This window comes from Pteropus medius, unplaced genomic scaffold, assembly GCF_902729225.1.
Source record: "Pteropus medius unplaced genomic scaffold, Ma_sr-lr_union100, whole genome shotgun sequence".
NCBI classification, from domain to species: domain Eukaryota; kingdom Metazoa; phylum Chordata; class Mammalia; order Chiroptera; family Pteropodidae; genus Pteropus; species Pteropus medius.
In genome coordinates, this window is record NW_024347790.1 from 2,568,075 (window position 1) to 2,589,609 (window position 21,535).

At 39.1% G+C, this 21,535-nt stretch overlaps 1 protein-coding gene and 1 long non-coding RNA gene across 2 annotated transcripts in view; one reads left to right on the forward strand and one right to left on the reverse strand.

The window, feature by feature from the left end:
• LOC120614632 (uncharacterized) overlaps window positions 1-21,535 on the forward strand; it is a 90,393-nt gene that overhangs the window by 34,250 nt on the left and 34,608 nt on the right. The gene's annotated exons all lie outside the window — the stretch shown is intronic.
• Window positions 1-21,535, reverse strand: part of ITGA8 (integrin subunit alpha 8) — a 142,822-nt gene that overhangs the window by 2,893 nt on the left and 118,394 nt on the right. Inside the window, exons 26-29 of the mRNA XM_039877466.1 lie at window positions 18,663-18,791; window positions 14,673-14,786; window positions 9,840-9,941; window positions 1,669-1,791 (exon numbers count right to left, since the gene is read on the reverse strand). Of these exons, the coding sequence (XP_039733400.1) occupies window positions 1,669-1,791; window positions 9,840-9,941; window positions 14,673-14,786; window positions 18,663-18,791 (468 nt within the window). The remainder of the gene's footprint in view (window positions 1-1,668; window positions 1,792-9,839; window positions 9,942-14,672; window positions 14,787-18,662; window positions 18,792-21,535) is intronic.

Sequence of the window (21,535 nt, forward strand, 5' to 3'; positions counted from 1 at the left end):
TCATTCTGGGAATTTGGGAAATGCCCCACTCTAAGAATTTTCACTTTATATAGGTTTTTAAGGAATGTGGAGCTCTGTGAAGATAATCTTCCCCAGTCTGCAAATTAGGAGTTGAAATCAGAGTGCTCTTTACCTGCAGAGGACGTCACTGCATAGGGCAGCGCTCATGTCTTCCCTCCTGCTACGTCCTGGCAGCGTGAAAATGTTTCTGTTTTATATACACCATTTAGGAACCTTGTATATATTCCTGGGATTAGAGCTACATGGCCCAAGGATCCCCTCTCTGCTTTCCTGCGTGTTTTCTGGAGCCAGCAGCAGTGCTAACTGCGACCAGAGGAGGGAGGTTCTCTTCTGAAGTGAATGCAGGCTTCTGTTGGATGGATTACAGAGGGAAGTGAGGGGGCGCTTGCATACAGAACCCTCTGCACTTGGTGGAACGGATAGTATGTAGAGGAAAATTAGATTGGTTATTTATTTCAATCCCAGAACATGTTAAGGACTTTGCACAAAGATTAACCAGCAACTCAGGGAAGAGATGATTCTCGAATGTTTATCCTCCTGAATTTCAAATTAATATTTGCTCTAGGAGAGAATACATCCTTTCCTAGAAACCTGGAACCTCAATTCTTATTTATTTTTTCTTACGCTGGAAGCCCAGTTCACTGGGTATGGCGTTTAACTACAGTCACCTTTCTTTTTGTAGGACTAATGCAATGTTCTATCAAGTGACACATATCACTGTCACATTCATGGAACTGCAGGTACTATAAATAACAGAATAACACAAAAGTCTATTTCTAAAGGTATGTAGTAGACTCCGTGGGCTCAGGACAGCACAAAATAGCTGATCATGACCAGAAAAGCCATTATTTAACTTGAAAGACAAGGTTTTCTCAGTAAGTCTATTAAGCATATTGTTTTAAAGTAAAAACACACTTTGGTTTTTGGACAACCGCGACGATAGTCGTTAAGTAAGATGTGACTGGATTAATTACTCTGATAGTCATGTAATCGTGGCGTTGTTTCTATTTTGGAATGGAAGGCTCTGTGAAACTTGGAGTCGTGTTTGTTTGGGGGCCAGAAGTTAATTCCTATTATAGATTTTTAGAACAAACTTCAGTAGAACACATGAAAGAGTAAGTTCAGGCTTCCTACTGGAGATGAACTAATTGGCAAGATGAAAAAAAAAAAAGTCTAAGAATATTATGACTTGCATGATCTATTTGCCCTACTCGATAATCCAAGTATCAATTAATTATTATATTAATTGCATCTATGTAGTGCTTATAAAGAAAAATCTCAAAGAACGGCCGATAGGACCATATCAATAAAAAGCTTTAAGATCTTGGTTAATTAAACAAGAAAAAGAAGATTTCATAATAACATTATCACTCCAAAGCATATTGGAAAGATCACAAGTCTTAGTAAATTATAATTCTCTCTATATTTATTTATAGGAAATATCAAGATAAAAGGAACATTAATCAGCCCCAGACTTCTTAAATGTCAACAACACAAGCATATAGTTTGCCAAGTAAGATACAATGTTCCTTTTATAAAAATCCCCAAATCACACCTAGCATTGTCTTTTAAATTCATATGTGTATCCGTCTAAACCCCTTCAGCGGCCTCTCTACTCAAAAAGGAGAAGAAAGTAAATAAACTTACCTTCCATAAAGCTAAGGTCAAAATAGCCAGAACCAATAATCCAAGAAGTATTGCTAGTATTATTACCCATAATGGGATTGAGAAGGAGACGTTTGGGGTTGCCCAAATAACTGATGTCTTAATCTGAAATGGAAAAAAAAAAAAAGCAAATGAGCTCTCATTTAAAAACTATTTGGTGAAATAAAGCAGTAGTTGCCAATAGAATATTGAAGTAGTTCTAAAAGAATCCATATAATAATTAAAATCATCCTAGGGGAAATTGAAGGGGTCATAGCACTTAAACATGGAATCTTAAAAACTAGTTAGCACATTCCCCAGGTCTCCCAGCTTGGGCAAAAATCTAATTACAGACACTTTGTGAGTGTTCGTCTTAAAATAGCACCGAAACAAGGTGGACCAAGAACGGACGAGGTAGAAAGAAATGACCTTAAATTGGGCTGGACCTCTTTTGTCAACGATGGCTAAAAGTAGACCCTACAAAAGGTCAAGTCTGTCCATTCACGTTTCTCTATTGAACTGAGCTAACTTTATTGAGAGGGGAGCTTATGAACAACCATGGATTGTTGGATGGGCAAGAAAATTAGAAATCACTTCATTCAATGCCCCCATCTTGCAGATGAGAACACTGAGTCCTAAAGGGGCTGAGTGATTCACATAACTTAGTGAGTCAGTGTCAGCACCCCTATACCCCTAGGTTCTGTGCTCCATCAGTGAGGGAGGGCCCCAGAGTATGGGGCTAGCCATCCTGCCTTTTATGGAAGTAACTACAGCAAGCGAAATGAACACTACCTGTCCTGATGCTTTGGAGCTGCCTTCAATTCTAAATCCAATTTTCAGATGCAATTGGAACTCATTTCATTCTCCACTGTTGCAAGTGAACTTGGAGGAGAATGAAACCTTTCCAGCAGGACGGCAGACTCAGTGTCTGTGAACCACCTTGCCCCCCACATGCTCATGGGCTGGAGGCCTGTGCCCCAGGAGACCCAGGCAGCAAAGAAGCCACAGACCCCCCAACATAACCAAGGAGAGATCCAGCCATGCTGCTAACAGCTTTTGTCAAGGAAAAGAGAAAGGAACATCTCTTTGGAGCCCAAATGTTCCTCGCCAGGGCAGGCCTACCTGGCTATAGACAGAAGTAAGCATTGCCTCAGTGGAACTGGTTGAGATGGTCCTTGTTTTAACTGTGTTGGTTAGAAAGAACATGAGTCCAGTCCTGACACATGCCCGAGAACCCTCGTCCCCAATTCTCCAACCCACCAATCAGGAGAGGATGAAACGAGGAAGGCTGGAGGCTCCCCAGCTTTCCTGGCTGGAAAGACACGGATGTGTTCATAGCCGGCACTCTAGTATCGGGCTCCGACTCTGCTCATTCCTTCGCTTCTGCCTTCCTCACTAGATCTGAACATCCTGTCTCTGCTCTTCTCAGCTCGTCAGGGTTTTATTGCTCCTTTCATCTTGGTGCACTTCCTCTACGCAGCGAATATACTGATGACTTAATTCATTTGGTTTTCCAGATCCAGATATCATTATGTATATTTAGACCAAACAACAGAAGCAACAGTTAGCTGTCAGACTGCTAGTCATTCCACATGGACACCAGTGCCAAGGACTGGATATGTGCCCTCGGTGGCTGCAACCCACTCACTCTTAAACTTCCTTCCTTACCTCTCCTTGCCAGTACTGTCCCTAGTTCATCCAGCACATCATCAGCAGGAAGTGCAATGCTCTTCCTATATGCAGCGACTATACTGATGACTTCATTCACTTGGCATTAATAGTGCCACCATGGCATTACGGTCACCTGGCTTGCCACCGTTTAAGGACAGGACACATGGTACATATATGGAAGAAATGCATTGAAAGGATTCAAACAGTCACAACGCCACCCATATTCTGCAGCCCAAGTAATTTATTTAAAAACTATCCTTTCATGTATTGTACATGAGCAAGTCAGGGACTAGATCACATCTTAATTCTCTGTATATCTCCTTCTTTTAGTGAATTCTCTCTGATGACATACACGAAATCAGTGTACAGTCTTCACATTTTAAGGTGTTTGGATAAAGGTCATGAACAGATATTTTAAAATGACCCTAATATTACTGCATGCAGAATGACACAGTTTTGGCAATGAGGATTTCAGAATTTTGGAACTGAAAGGGGTGGCAGTGGTCACAAACTCACAGGCCAGTTACAGTGCCCCAGGAGAGAGAAAATCTGGAATCATATAAAATTCTGGGATTTCTTGTGTTTTTCCCCCTAAGCTTTAAATCCACTAAGAGAACAGTTTCAGTCTATGCTTTGTGCATGTCTTAGAGATCGCCAGTATTTACTAATATGTAATTTACGGTAAGACAGGAAACAATGCTTCTCAGTTTTCCCTCTCCTGATTTATTTAATTAATATCTTAAGCCACCTCCTGCTGTTTCATGTGAAACACAGGAAATGGTTTTAGTTTTGTAAGTAAAAAAAATCCCCAAAAGCTAAAGGAGTTGAATAAGGGCCATAGGCTGTTCAAATTGTTAGTTTAATGAAAAGACATGGGATGGAATGAGAGAACAGCCATGACTACTTTGCTGGATTCCTCTGCCGCTTGGCTATTGCCGGTTTTGATGTATTGTCTTTAAAACTGGTCTATCTGTAGAAAGGAGCAGGGGAGGTCATTTACAAAGAGCTAATAATGATACCTAAAAGCTATTTTTTTTGCAGCAGCAGCAGGAATGGAAAAGTAGGAATGGAAAAACATGAAACTGAACAGGCGAGGCATACCAGTCTCTCCTGAAGCAGAAAACAGCTTTATAAAAGTAATTTCATAATCTACTGGTTTTTCGTTTGTATTTGTTTCCCAAGATTTCGACAGCGGTGTCCGAAGCAAGTCTGAGAGTGGACGGCTGCTGCTGCCCTCTTCAGTTCCTCAGTTCTGACACGCTCATCACCATAATAACCATGGGCAGTCGGCGTCCAGTCCGCGTTGCGTTCATTTAAAAAATACCACTTCCTACCCTTTCTCTGAATACTTTAAATGTTAGAATTACTCATGTCGTATATATTTTCTGTGTCGTCATATGTAATTAACTAAGAAGACAGGACATAAAGAGTTTCAAAGAAACCAAACTCAGTGATTTCCCCGCCGAGCCTACATTCAGCTCTCCTTGTTGGCTGCCCTTGGGGCATCCAGGTGGCACCAAGGCTGCCCAGCCTTCTCCATATAAATGGACGCAGCTTCAGAGGACTTCCTACTCCCCTGTTGTTTCCCTAAACTCACCCAGGCCTTCTGCTGCACAGTCAAGAAGTCGCTACACTACGGACAGTAGAAATACAGAAAACCAACAGCCATTCCCCAGAGTATTTCCCCATATTTCCAACGAGACAAGCTAGATGACCAATGCTCGAAGGAGGTGGACGAAGAGTCAGATGAAAGCGTCGTTGGGAGAGTCTCAGAAAGAGAAGCCTTTCTGAGAACACGTGGATGCGGGAGTCATGTGACATAGTCACGTCTGTAAATGGCAGTGGGGCATTTCAGCTGCCGGTGGAAATAGGTAAAGCAAAGCTTTTCCTGAAGCTCAGTTCTCTGTATAAACTGGAAACTTGAACTGCAAGGCAAGCTTAAGAGGAAAAGACTTAACAGATCACTTTTATAGGACCAAAATTTATTTAAATTCGAATTAGTGCTGTGGAAATTGTAGAATGGTTTTGGGAAAGCTTGGCTAAGAAATAAAATATGGGAAAATACCCCAAATTTGTGACTTCTAATACTTATGTTTTTCTTGCTGCTCTTTTGGACAAGCCTACCCAAAGCTTACATTACGCATTGGATAATAAAGAATGAGAAAAAGAGGTCTTAATTTTTAGAGTTTCTGATGACTAATCACTAATTTAAAGTAAGAATTTTTTATTCATTTCAAATAAGATTTATTAAATATCCCATGTTCTCTGAAGCCCTGTAGGTATTCTCATCAGCTGCCAGCTGGAACATTCTATAATCCTGCTCTAGATCAGTACTGTCCAATAGAAATATAATGCAAGCTACACATGTAATTTAAAATGTTCTACTTGCCACATTCTAAAAGAAAGATGGAGCATAAATTTTAATAATATATTTTATTTAACCCTAAATGTCAAAACTACTATTAGTTCAACATGTAATTAATATAAAACTATTCATAATATTTTACATTCTTTTTTTTTAACTACGTCTTCAAAATCCAGTGTATATTGTTACATTTGTAGCACATAACAATTGCTAAAATTTCAAGGTTAAAGTGAAATATAGTCTTACCAAAAAAATGACACTGTGTTTAATGGAAAAAAATATTTTATATGGCTGGAGTTTTAAGTTTATATTTAAATGAGTTAAAATGAAATAAAATTACTAGTTCAGGTCTTCAGTCACACTAGTCACATGTCAGGTACTCACTAGCAATGTGTAGCTAGTAGCTACCATACTGGACTGCATAGCTCTAGAACATTCTGTATAATCTCACACAATTATGTGATTAACCAAATTGCCCGTGTCCCTCTTTATAAGATTCTTTCCCCAAGAAGGGGGTCCCGAGGCAGAAGATGGGGTATATTTAGTACTAAGGGTTTACCTTAAGAACACGGGCTTGTAATTACAGATTTCAACTGCTTTAAAAAAGAAGGGTAATATTGAGTGACTAAGGTCCTTAAAATGTAGGGAGAAAAATTCTATTGCATGGCAACTAATCAACAAACTGTTTAAATTCATTTTTATGTATCAGGAACCTGTAACTATTTAAGGAAAGAGTATAAATTTTTAACAGTTCACTTATTATAATTATCAGCAATTTTAGGAAGTGGGATCCATAAATTGTAAGTGGTTTAGCATCATCTTAAAGAGATGTTAAGAAGAGAACATTAATTCTTACTTTTATCATGTCATAAATCTTGTTCTTTATTATGGTTGAAAAACCATAAATAAATCTTTAATATGCCTACATTTTCTTATTGACATTTATGATATGCTTTTGTATATTTTGACAAAATACCAAGGTAGAACGAAAAAGCTCCCTTGAATTTGCAACTATAATTAATCTTGACATCTGTATTCATGTATCACAAAATCTTGTGTAAACATACTTCAGTGAGGTCACAAGAATGTTTTAAATAAATGTACCAAGACGCCCTACCTACAGTGCCATTTAGAACAAAATGGTAACATAAGGTGGACCAGCTGAATGTACATTTTAACAACATTTAAATAGCCCTTATGAGATATAAATTCAAACTCTAAACAATTATTTAATATAAGAATTCCATTTTAACTTACTGGAGTTTTGCTAACAATTTTGAAAATCGAATGGATTCAGTTTGTGGGTGAATTTTTAAATAAGGATTTTCACGCCATTTTATAATAGCCACCTTTGGAATTATACTAGACAATAATACTCTCTTCTAGATGTAAATATCGGAATTCAGCTTTCGTCACGGCACAAAAATGTCAAAGTTAATTGGTAAGCAAAAAAAAGTAATAACAAAAATATAACAGTAATTTTTTCCAGTTGAACTGTAGTGAATCAGTGTTCAATCATGTCCCTCAGCTTCGTGCAAACTTTCCTTCACCTCTGAACATGACAAGGGTCACGTCACGTGAGGAGTTCATTTTTTACCAACATAGACACTATACAAGAAGCAGATGGGGATCTCTCTTTCATCAACAGGTAAAGCGCATAGAGGCCTCAAGAAATGCTTGAATCATGAGCATGTTGAAAGAGAGTGTAAACAAATGAATCACCCCACACGAGGGCCTAGGATTACCAAAGAAGGAACTGAGAGATTTATTTTCCCAGTGGCAGAGTCATGGGTTGGAGCTCTGATATTTTCCCAACCACCAATTCCAACGAAGTCTGTCTACAACCTTAAAGCAATTATTATCTCCCACTGGGCTCTTTTCAAGATAAGAATGACAAGACTTTTGAGAACTTGGTATAAAAAACATCTGCCAGCTCCAAGCACCTTTCTCTCAAACTAAGCCACAGAAAGACCATTTTCCTGTAATCCAAAACTAACTCTGCACTGGCAAGAGTCTCCTGCAGGCAGGTACTGGGAGACCTGGAAGCAGCACCTTTGTTCCGGAATGTTTTTTTCCAATTATAAATAAGTCCTCACTTAACATCTAGGTTCTGCAACTTGAAGCCAACGGACCTATATAACAAAACCAGTTTTACTGTAGGCTAACGATGTCAATAAGAGTTAATTTCCTAAGGCATCTCATCAACATTATAATGAAAGGAAGGCTGAACCTTTCCATAAATGGTGTAAATGGCGTGGTAAATCATCTACATCCCATAACAAGACAGTTTAAAACAATGGGTGGTGGGGGTGGGGGATCATGTGTCTGATTAGTTTGTGGATCTTCTGAGATGGGTTGAGAACAGCAGGCTGTCTGTCACCTGTGGCCCGCACAGAAAGATGCAATACTGTTGATAGAATCGATGGTAACATGTGTTTCTCTTAGTGAACACATGCTCACAGACAACAAAAGGGCCCATATTTATCTCTCTTAGAGCTACAAGCCTTTGAACCTCTCTGGATGAATACTCAATATTAAAGACCGAAAGCCTCTCTTTTCTAGGTTGAACATAAATCCAAACTACAGCAGACATCTCGTGAGAGAGAGAGATGGGCTAAATGAAGGAAGATGTGGTAGTGTTTGCTTTAAAATGCCACCGAAGTTTACTGATATAAAGTTTGACTGTGCAAATCTGTTGACATTCCCGATATGGGGAGGGTCACCATTATCGTGACTTGAGACTTACTTTGTTCCAGGTACAATGCTAGGGCTTTCTACACATAATTTTATTAATCATTTCAGTAATTCTTTCAGGCGAATATGGCAACAGCCTCAGCAAAGTAGAGTGATTTCCTGAAGCTTTCCTAATTAGAACAGGGTGAAGCCGGATAAAGCTGAGGAGAATCTATTTTGAAACTGGATCTTCCTCTATGCAGCCTGCCTGTGCTAGAGGTTCTCAGTCCAAGTTTCATTGCAGAATTATCATATGCAGATCTTTCAAAGCCCAGTGTCAAAGCCCCCACCTCAGACCTACTTAATCCTGAGGTCAGAGTGAAGATTTAGCCTGTATATGTCTTTAAAGTTTCATGAGTGGTGATTCTTTTGCATATTTAAGGTTGAGACTCACTAACCAATGGATTAATTTAATTTAAGGAACTAAAAGTAGATTAGGCTAGAAAGATTAAATATCGCAATTACATTTGAAGACCTGGGCAATTTATATACCATCCAAAGTAGTGCTTCTCAAACTTTCTGAGAACACGATGCCCTGATGCTTTTGAAAAAAAACAGGTCTGGAGCGAGGCCTGTTTCTGAATTTCTAACAGTTTCCTAGGTGATGTTGATGTGGCTGGTCTGCAAGCTGCACTTTGAGTCACAAAGACCTGGGGACCAGAGCTCAAGTGGGGGTTGTGAATACCTATGGAACGACCAACAGATGAAGGTTTAAATCTTAATATTGCTTCCTAGGGTCTCGGTTGTGATCACTTTCACTGTAAAGGCAGAGTTTTGGTGACTGTCTGCTCAGCCCCTCCCACCCACTCTCCCCTTTTCTCTGCATGGCCTTGTCAGGTTGCTGAGAATATCGGCAGTTGTGCTGTGACAGATATTTTGGTATCAGTCATGTTTGATAGCCTCGATTTAAAAAAAAAACAAAACACATTTCATTCAAACGAAGCTCAGAGTATACTTCCCCCCAGGTAAAAAAAACCAACAATTATTGCTCTTTACATAGAAAGGAAAGATTACTGTCCAAAGTTGTGCAACTGGTCCCTGGCAACTGTCCCTAAGGAAGAAATTATTTTTTTCTCTACTTACTCACATTAAAATTAAACAATCAGTATGATTTTGTTATAATGATCATTGCTTCTGGACTTCTCTGAAACAAAATGGCTAGTTTAAAAATTACATTGGTCCTGCCTTGTGATTCTTTTTGGAGGGGTAGAAATTTATACTGAAAGTTTAAAAATTCGATCAAATGACACTAAGAAATTTCCACACTGAAATAAGAAAACGATGATTGGAAGAGGAAATCGAGTCAGCGTAATAAGAACTTAAACCTAACACAAGCTGAACAGTGATTTGAAAAATAATTATTTTAGTGAAATTATTGGTGCCTGTATATTTTTAAGATACTCACTGCTATGCTTCCTTCTGGGAGTTTTTCTGGCTGATCTTTATAAGGCATCTTCTTAACTTCAAAGGACACCAGGGATGCCAGAGAATAGGGATCATTTTTTCTCTGAAATTAAAAATACTTATATAAATATATTCTATATAAAGCTTTTAAAAGTTATAATGGCAGCCACCCAATTGTTTTCAGTGTTTTTCATTTCCAAAGCAAAATTTCCTCCTTCTTCCTTTTTCTCTTTTATTTTCCCCATCCATCCATTTATCCATCCATTATCCATTTTCCATCCACCAATCATCCATCCATCTATCCATCATCCATCCAACCATTCACTCATTCATCCACTGTCCGTCTATCATCTTTCCATTTATCCATCATCCATCATCCAGCCATCATCTATCCATCATCCATCCAAACATCCATCCAACCAACCATTCATCCTCTTCCTATTTCTAAGGAGAATTTGTCTTATTAACAAAAGACTTGCTGTAATAAACTTAAAATGAAAACCAGCAAATCAGAATCCCCAAAAGGAATAAGCACAAGGATTAATATAGTTGCTGCTAGGGAAAAACAAAAGGGAGACCTAGTATTGTAGGTCTGGTATTCTCCAAAACCAAAAGGCTACAAAATCCTTGTTATCTTATAGAGGAAAATATTTTAGGAGTGAGACTGGTACTAATTTATAAAGGAATTTATCACATATCTTACTTATATGGATGACACAGAGCAGAGTTCTCAGTCTTGGCACTATCAGGATTTGGGGTTGGATGGGGGACTGTCTTGTGCAATGTAGGAAGTTGAGCAGGATCCCTGGCCTCTATCCACTAGATGCCAGTATGACATCTACCCCCGCCATGACATCTACCCTAGTCATGAGAGCCAAAGATGTCTCTAATTATTACTAGTGTCCTTTTAGGTAGCAAAATCTCCCTTTAAGAACCACACCCCTAGAGCTATACAGTGTTTTTCATAGAACTTTCGGCAAAAGTTCTTTTTATTTAATTGGCTCTCATATTAACTATTGATTAAAGTCAAAGGGAAATATTTAAGTCAAGAAAAGCCATTTTGAGAACTGAAGCTTCTGTGGTTATCCTCTGTTTATCTTGAGATAAAAATTACATCTATCCACTGGTAAGCTGTAGCCGGCTCATAATGGCTCCTGAGAAATTGTTAAAGTTTCAGAAATTTTGAGTAGCAGCTGTTAAACGGAGCCATTATTAAAATTTAAATTATATATATGTAAACTTCAGTAGATTATTTTTTAAAAGGTAATCACTCAAAACTCAATACCTACTAATTATTTTGTTGCATTTTACTATAATCTATTCTCTTGACATTATTTATATCTGTCGTACCTGTAAGTGGAAGCACTACTTAGGATGAACTACTGTGCATTTCTTTCTAACTCCACATGTTGCAACACCATGTTGGCAGCTTGACATTGGCCATGGGGTGGGGTGGGGGTGGGGCATAACATTTACACCATGGGAATCAGCAAACATGCTAGATATCAGAGTTTTGATTCCTCCCGGAGAGCAGTTCATTAAACATTTACCAGCACTTCACCATCTGAAACCCAATGTTGGGTTTCTTGAGACCAGTCCTATAGTTTGAATTGTAACAATTTTGTTTAAGTTTTTTGTACCAAGTTCCCACCTCCCCCTACCCGCCCCCATGGTTGATTTTTTTTTTCTCTGTCTCTCTTCAATAAACCCCATTTCCTCTACATGATAAGGACAGGCCAGAGTATGCAAAACTTTTATATCCTTAAAGGCGCTATATCTTTGGCTTCTTCTTTTTTTCTTCTCCGACATTCCAGGATAAGCAATTCTATTTATTTGGAAAAATTCTTTTGGTTGTTATTCTTCTGATGGTCTCTAGTCTCCTGTTTTCATTTTAACTAAGAGCTGGAAAATTTTTTGTTGTTTGTGTGAGAAGTGTTTTTTAAAATGTAAAAATCTTTGTTCACAAAATCTTGTGTGTACTTTGGTGATTTAAATCTACTTTTCTTACCATCCTGGTTGGTAGACATTGAAGAAACATGACAAATTCCGGTAATGAGGTTCTATGCCTAAGGGTTATAACTACGTACTCAAATATATGTCCATGCTCTCAAACGTCCAATGAACGTTTTCTTTAGTCTCCAAGTTCAATAAAAAAACTGATAGAAAATAATTTTCTTGCTCTTGAGGTCATGTCTTTGGGAAACAAATCACGGGAGAACTCCATCTCTGCGGTGACTCTAGATGGAAAGTTTTTATACTACGTGATTCTGCATTTGTGAACATGAAAGTTTCTTAATGAATAAGAGATGAGATTCGATCCATAGAATGTGGAGACACACGTTTCTCTGACTTTCTTTCACCTCCTTCCTTTGCCCACCCTGCTCTTGGCCATAGTTTGATTCCTCTTCACATTTTCATTCATCACCCAGTTTTACTGTCACTTCCTGTGGTTCACAAACCACCTGAGCTTCAGAAACACCCAGGATCACACTCAGATTCTGATTCCGAGCTCTGAGATGAGACGACATTCGTCGTATAGTGTTTGGAATTTTCACATTGTTGTTTAACTTTTTATTTTTCTCTGTTGCTTTTCTCCCTGACAAGACTACACAAAAACAGAAGGCATGTAGCATGAATTGTAAGGCTTTATCTTCCAGAGCACCTAGAACAGCAGACACAGGACAGCTTCATCGCTCCTGTGTGACTGACCGTATGGGTGGACAGCAAATGACCACATTAGATGGTTTGGTTATTCTATGACCCTCCCACTCCACGTAACACCCATTCGATAGCACTTTTAAAAAGATTTCCTGCTTTTAGTTATTAAATTGGACACCTTGTCCTATCAGTTACATTAGGAAGTTTGGGATGCTGTAAAAGAAGGTAGTGATATTAAATGAGGGCTGCAGTCATGATAAAGGCTAGTGCCATGCTCTCGGCTCTGTTATCTGCTTCTGCTTTGCAAACTGATACAGTCTGGGGCCTGAACAAATTAGGTGGTAGGCAAAGAGCCGAGGAACAATATAACACATAGATCGATTTGATCTTTATTTTATTCCCCAAAACCAAGGTGTCTTCCACCCTTTACAGTAGGAAATTTTTTTTTTTCATGTTTCTAACTTGCTATGCAGCTCCAAGGAATAAGAAATGTGAGCTATTAGCGATAATCAGCTGGGTCGGCATCAAAGAAAGATACACTCGTCCTGTGACTGTAGGTCAAAGGCATGGCAAGGTTAAGGAATTCGTGACAAACAATTATGAGCAGAATTGTATCATCGATTCCACGTTGAAAGTTGGATGCTTTCAGCCATGCTCCTTACATAACAACTATGTTATGCTTATGGTAAAAAAATCTTTCCCATTGAGCAGTCTCCTCACGTGATAGCAGTCGATGCCATATTGTAGGAAATTTAGAATTGAAAAAGCAGCTGGAGCTAATATCCTTCGGCAATATCTTGGACCTTCAACCAGACCCAGCTAGCTATTGATCCTCAGAAAACGTCCCATTCTTTTGTCATTGCCGCATCATTTAAACTGTGGTTTGCAGCCGACCGGCTGCCTCTGTCATGTGCTTTTGCATAAGGATGGCATGGTCCTCATAAAAGTTACAGAGCTGGTAACAAATGGAGTGGAGAGGGATGCTTTTGAGTGGATTAAATACCTGGTGTGCTGGTAACGTCATGAGTTCTCTTACTCCTACCTTCCCTCGGCTTAATTCCTTCTCGAGAACTATTTTAAAGCATATATCCATTTTATGTAGCCCGTGTTTTAATACTTGACATTTACAAGAAGCATTTACCTTGTGAGATGACAAAACCTAAGCAATTACAGGTAAAACTTTAAGCTGTAAAGGAGGATGCTGTTTCATGCAACAATCACAGAACAGAGAGCATTTAAGATTAACTTAAATAAAATCTTTTCACATGCATGTTCAGCATATGGACAGAAACAAACATAATGCTGCAAATAATGTCATCTAAGAACTGTTAACTTTCTGTCTTGGGTTAGGAAGGCAGAAAATGTTTACCCCCTGTGGGTTGCATGACGAAACTATCAAAACCCTCCAATATATAGTACAGTATAGTATAGTATAGTATAGTATAGTATAGTATAGTGTGTGTGTGTGTGTGAGAGAGAGAGAGAGACAGAGAGAGAGAGACAGAGAGACAGAGAGAGACAGAGAGACAGAGAGACAGAGAGAAGAATGGTGGTAGCTAGGGGCTCTGGGATGGGGGTAATGGGGAGATGTTGATGTTGGTCAAAGGGTACAAACTTCCAGCTATATGATGAGTACATACTGAGGAGGATCTAATATATGGCATGGTAGTTACAGTTAACAATACTGCATTGTATGCTTGAAGGTTGTTAAGAGAGATCTTAAAACTTATCACTATACCGGCACAAAAACATAATATGCGAGGGGATGGAGGTGTTGGCTACTCTTACTGTGGTAATCGTTTTGCAATATCTATGTGAATCAAATCATCACGTCATACACCTTAAACTTACATACGTTATACGTCAATAATATTTCAGTAAAGCTAAAAAAAATCGTCTTCACCTGATGGGAAAGCGGATCAGCTAATCTTGGCTCAACTCCACAGAAATTTCTTTTAAAATTTTTAAAAATTAAAAACAATGTTTAAATTTAAAATATTTTTTAAATAAAAAAAATTCATTTTTAGTCAATCTAAAAAATTTTTAAAGTAAAATAATAGAAATTTTGTTTTAATTTAAAAATCGTTACAAGGAAAATCTCCCCAGGGAGCTTTTGAGAAGAGGTTCCTCGTGAGTGGCATGTATGTGCTTCCGGTGTTTTGTTTGTTTGTATTACCTGGAGAAATGTCTTGGCCCATAACCGAGATCTGACTTTCAAGACTGCACTTTCTCCTCCTTCTAGCCGCCCCACCACGCAGGAGATCTGCAGGCACTCGATATTGGTACAATTCTGCAAGAAACAAAGCAGCGATGGCCAATCAGTGACTTTAAATTGTGGTGGAGCATCAACCTTGGACTCGGCTTATCTATGTCTTATTTCCTCAGGAGTCATTGCCTAATCCGCAAATGAAGAACAACTACCTTAAAGCAGCCAAGAATAAAAACACAGTTTGGTGGCGATGATGCATCAACGTCAGCGGTAAATGCAGAGCATAAGATGGAACAGAACGGCAACAAAATTTAAGCTCTTTTCTAAGGACTTAAAACAATCCTCCTGCGGCAGCAATAGAATTGTTCTGTTTCATTTTCTCTAAACTCAGGACGACATGGCCTATAGATATGCACAACATCGGACCCCGGACTAAGCAAAGCCCTGAAAAGGCTTTCGAAAGGAAGGTCCTAGAGTCTTTATTATCTAAAAGATCCAAAGCTATTAACCCATTGACAAGTATTTCTTCCATAACCTTCTCTTCTCTGTCTATTTGTGTTAAGGACTTCAGATTTTTTTTCAGAAGGCACTGGGAAGCCGCGAAGCTTTTTTAGCAAGGAATATGGTCACGTCTGTATTTCGGGGGACAGGCGGTACGTGAGCGAAGACTGCAAGGAGGGGAGTGGGAGGCAAGGAGGATGGTAAACACTTGTTGCAAAAGTCCAAGTGAGAAAAAATGAGGCCTCGGACTGGAACGGAGGGAGGGAGATGCACTTTATAGCAGTTTGGAAGTAGAATAGATACGTGGTGACTAATCGAAGCATAGGTGAACATGAAGGGTCCCCCCTCCCAACCCCGGATGGCATGAACTGCAGAAATTTGGAAGCACAAGATCCCAAACACCTCCGTCCCCAACTCGAATAGAACACAAGCAGCCCAGGCTCCTGTATTTGGGAACATCACGAAGAAATCTAACCCAGCTGGAATTTATCAGAGACTCACGACTGATCGATTGCTCGGTTTTTAGAGAATTCTGAGGTTTTCAAAAAAGGTGTTCATGGCAACATGTTCCTTGGATTACTCTGCAGTTTGTCAATTTCATTACAATGACATGTCTCAGTCAACTACTTCACATTATTTCCAAGAAACTGATTCTTATCGAACATGTACAGGTTAGTTCCTAGTGCCTGAGACATGAAAACTAAAGCACGGACCACACGATTCACATCAGTGAGGGAGTATAATTGGAGAAGTATCATCCTATACATGAGCACATGGAAAATGAATGGGATGTTTCCATTTATTTCCACACTGGGGTCCACTCAGAAAATACGCATGTCATCATGATGAATACTCTCCAGGAACATGTGTTTCTTACATTAAAAGTTACCCATTATAAGTTGGGCAAACCTAGAAACTAGTTTAAACACAGCCTAGCAGATAAAACTCTCAGAATATCCTGCTTTGTGACCAGGAAGTAAATTAGACTAATCGAAGGCTGGGATGAAGGAGAGGGATGGGTGGAGGGAGCTGTCTTGGCTTGGAGAACTAGGTGGATGGGTCCTGGCATTACTGAGACTGGGAATTCTAGAGAAGCAGCTTATTCTGGCGGTCGTGGAGACAGAGTTTTGGACATGTGGGGCCAGGGTGTCTATCAGACATCCAGAAGAACATATACAGTGAGCCCTTCAAGTCTCAAATACAATAAAGGGGTGCCAAGATGGCAGGAAGCACCAAGGAAAGACTGCAGTTATAATCATGCAAGAAATTTCCCTGAAAGAGCAAAGCCAATGGGAGAGGAGATGAGGGGGCTGGGGATGGAGTCCTGAGGTCCAGGACCATTGAAGGATGAGTGGGAGAGAAGTCCATGAAAAACTCAAAGGGGCAAGTTAAAAGGTAGAGAGAGAACCGGAGGAGAATGTGCTGGGGGAAGCCAGGGGAGCTGGTGGTTTCCGGAAGTGGTCAAGCGTATCCAGTGCTGAAAGGATAAGGCTTCTGTAAACCGAGCAAGGACAGATGAGAAAAGCAAGGACGGTCTTATAGACAGGGAGAAACTATATTTCAGTGTGACAGATACAGATTTTTCCTATGCAAACTGGAAATCATGATCCCAACACAGGATGTTGGCATTTGGTACTTTCAAATTCCTAATCAGAAATGGGATCCAGTAAGTTGCTTTGAACTAAACAAAAACTGTGGGAGGTCTTATTGAGCTTTTGATTTTAGAATAAACTTTGCATAATCACTTTCTATCCAGAATTATTTTGGCCCAAGGACATGGGGAGGTGTATCATTTGCAAGTTTTCAACCAATAAGCGAGAAAGGGAATAAAACATGAGTTAACAAAATCAGAAATAGAAATCGAGGATCGCCTTGCTCTCATCTGCAAGTAATAAGTTTTCTTGATTTCAGAGGTTAGAAATCATCTGGCATTAAAAATCTTTAATGAGAAAAAAACAAAAGTGAAAAAAATCTTTGTATAACACAGGATCATATAATTTACAAAAGAGTGTTACTTATTGATGTCCACTGCCTTTTGTACTCATGAGACATATGCTGAAGTGGAAATTGAAAAATACAGTTGAATCTTGATTTTCCAAATTGTTAGTCTCCATGGGTTTGGACACTAGGTCTCCAGTCAGCTTTCCCATTGGTTCTGCATATTAGAATTCTATAGATATCAATCATTTTCTTTTTTAAAAAATTTATTCAAAAATTTTTAATAAGGTATAACTGACATAACATTATATTAGTTTCAGATGTACAGTATAATGATTTGATATTTGCATATACTGCAAAATGATCACCGCAATAAGTCTAGTTAACATCTGCTGCCACATATAGTTACATACTTTTTTTTCCTTGTGATGAAACTTTTAAGATTTACTTGCTTAGCAACTTTCAAATACAGAATACAATGTTATTAACTATCGTCTCCATGCTGCACATAACACCCCTAGGACTTAAATCATTGTTTTTCTCTTCTTTTGTTCTTCCTGGAAGCTTTTTAAAAATGATAACATGCAGAATTTTATAAATTTATCCTAAACTCAGTAGTGTATCGATTCCCTACCCTTACATTTTTTAAAAATGTGACAGTATCATCTAATCATAACCTGCCGACTTCCATCGAAGTCGCCATGTAATTTCAGGTAGTTCTATTATAATAAATGCTTCTCTCAAGTTTAGCTGATTAAGTTAGACTTGCTTGTACTTTTCTGTCCATTTCCACATTCGAAACCTTTTATACTGTCAAGATGAAATATAAATTGAATGTCAGAGCGTGTTCAAGACACATGTTAAAAAAAAAAAAGAAACTGTTCTAACCCTCTCTTAAATTTGTTGCAGCGACAATGGTTAATATCTTAACCCTTTTTAAGTGTAGTGTGCTCTGGTTTTAACATTCACACTGAAACGAAGGGGCGGAGAGAGAACACTCACTCGGGAATGCTGTCCACGGTTTTGCAAAGTGCTTACTCAGCTCAGGCTAGATCTGCCACAATCCACAACGCGAAGACTCCAGTTTGGGCCCAGGAAACCCAGCCCCACCATTTTCATCTCTGCCACACATGCAGAGGATGCTGAGATTCAGGGACAGGTGTGACGAGGACCCATCACATGGGCGTTGTGTCTCCAGGCTCACCTCAAACTTGCACCCTAGTCTCTGGGGATGGGCTAACGTTTTTGAGATGCATTCACCATCACACTTTATGTTTTCCTCATTACTTCTCCAGTGTGGCCTCTGCAGCAGGTTTAGAAGGGTGAAAACGTTACGCTGCAAATACTCACTAGTTCCCATGGAAAAGTCACGTTCACGTCTCACACTATGCACTGCCAAGAAGTGTCAGGCATTATCTGAGCATTGAAGGAGAGTGTTAAACAGTACTCGAAGCTAAAACCATCTGCATGTGGCAGCTCTGTGGCAGCATCTTTCTCCTGCACACTGAGATGACTCACCAGGATTTTCATGGGGCTCTGTCTGTGGGGCTCCAGCACGGGCACGTCTCTCTTCCTGATGAGATGAGGGATGGTCGAGTTTCGTAGAAAGGCACTCAGCTCAGGCGTGTCCACTGGGGGCGCCGCAGGCTGTGGACAGAAAGCAAGAGATATCACACACAATCACATTGACTCTCATCAGCCTTGGACTTCTTTCCTCAGCCGAATATGATCTGCGTGAGAATTCGGACACGTTTTGATTTACCGGCAATTTGCTCAACCGCGAAACGAACAATTTCTAAAAGGAACCACCTTTCCTTCTCCAAGCACAGGAATTCATGAGGCGTGAAGAATGCTCCTGGAATGTTTCTCTTGTCAGGATGAGATTTCAAGCAGAAGCGATTTCCCGGTAAAGATGGAAAGCGTGGAGTGACTTTCCAGGCATTATTCTCTTGGGGTTGGTTAAACGGAGGAACTTTTTGTGTGAGGAGATGGATGCTGAGGTGGCAGGAATGTGAGGCGTTGGCCACGGTGTGGTCCAGGACCCGGTTTTGGCACATCTGAGTCCCGCACTCCTGTATTTGTAAGATGTGCTCCCTCAGGCGAGAACCCCATTTTAATGAAAACGACTTTTCCAAAGCATGCCACATGAATACTGTGCTCTAATGGAGCTGGTTTTTAGTCCCAATTTGGTTTTGTTAATATTCTAGAATTTATGATTTTATCTCAGGCTGCAGGCTGGGTACAGCTAATGGCTGAACACATATTTTAAGAGTCCCAATAAATCACACATAATATGCTATTAATATTCTTTATTTTCCCCCCTCCCCATGACAAGTACATCTTCTTTTATATAGTTTTTCTTTGTCATCACAGGAGCAATAATTGTAGGCTCATCTCTGTGGAATGAAAAAAAGATATTCCCACATTGCAGATGCAGGATGAACCACAAAAAATGAAATGATCGTGCTCAGTATGTCCTAGGAACCTAGAAACTCTATTGGACAAACGGAACGATCGAGTGCAGACTCCTTAGTATGCCATGCTGGGTGCTGGCCTCCGGCTGCTTCTCCAGCCTTTCTCACCAAGACCCCCTTACATCCGGATCGCTGGTGGCAGAGCTGCTCTCCACTGCTGACTGACACGAGGCTGATACCCTCAGCCCCTACTTGATGTGCCACCTGATGGCTCTGTCCCCCATCAGCACCTAGTAAGATATACAGTAATTGCCTGTGGACAGGTCTGAGTTGCTCAGTGAGGAAGCAAAAAATAAGAAGCATAAAGTCACATGTAAGATCCCAGGAAATATCAGAAAACAGGGAGAGGAAAAAGATGCAGTGAGGAAAAGTTAGATGCGGGACATCAGACTTAGTAGACAATCAGGAAAGTTTGCAGCAATGGAAGCCTTAGGACAGTAAAGTTGCAAAAAGATGGTAGTGACTAAGAATGCCAAATTCTTAAGGAGTAAAGAAGAGTTAGGATTAAGTGTATTAATTGAATCGGTCACTTGTGAATATATGGACACATGATCCAGCAATTCTATTTCTGGGTGTTTATCTGAAGAAAATGAAAACACTAATTTGAAAAAATATCTGTACCCCTATGTTCACCGCAGTATTATTTACAAGAGGCAAGACATGGAAACAACTCAAGTGCCCACGAATGGATGAATTTATAAAGAAAATGTGAGATACATACATATACACACAATGGAATATTAGCCATAAAAAAGAAGAAAATCTTGCCATTTGTGACAACATGTATGGATCTTGAGGGCATTATGCTAAGTGAAGTAAGTCAGAAAGAGAAAGACAAATAGTATATGATCTCATTTATATGTGGAAACTAAAAACAAAAACAACTCAGGCACAGAGAAGAGATCGGTGGCTGCCAGAGGCGGGGGATGGTGGGCAGGTAAAACAGGTGAAGTGGGTCAAAGGTACTAGTTGCTCAGAGAGTAGATCTTAAATGTTCTTATCACAAGAAGAAAAAATTTGTAACTATGTGTGGTGATGGGTGTTAACTAAATTTATTGTGTTGACAATTCACAATATATACATATATTGAATCATTTATATAGTACACCTGAAACTAATGTAATGTTATATGTCAATTCCATCTCAATTTAAAACAAAAGAAAAAAAGAAAAAAAAATGTATGGATGACCTTTCTTGAGCAGGTAATCAGTATGGGTGAGAATTAAACTACAGAGGTTAAAGAGTGAATGTTTGGAAAAATGAATCATCTTTTTTTTTTTTTTGAAAAAGTATGAAATTAAATCTTTATCTTAATCTCCTTTGGAAGCAATTCCCAATGGCTGACAGATGAGAAACAGCCTTGCCCCCAAAAGAAAAAGCACCAAAATGAAACAAAATGGGAATGTTCATAGCAGCTATTTATAATGTAGACAAAAGATAGTAATATAAAACTTTATGAGCTTAGATAGGTTACTGGCTAAATAAATTATGACATTTATACAAAGACTACTGGATAGTTATTAAAAATGGTGATGTAGATCTACATAGTAATTTAGAAAGATACAGAATCTTAGGGGAAAAGGCAGGTTACAAAATCACATACATTATAAGATTGTGTATTTTAATTAAAAATGAATATATACTTACCTTGGATATCTAGAAATAGAGAAAAAGTGGGAAGAATAACCATCTAAGTATTATCGGCAGTAGGAATTTGATTATATCAAGGGGCTTTTACTGATATCTTTGTAGGTATGATAATGTTGTTATGTATTTTAAAAGAGTACCCTTAATTATTGGCAATACACTGTGATGTGGAAAAATCAATTGATGCATAAATAAATATGAAATGTAACAGTACATGGGTGGTGACATTACTAGAAATTAAAATTTTTCTTCTTTATGTTTTTCCATATT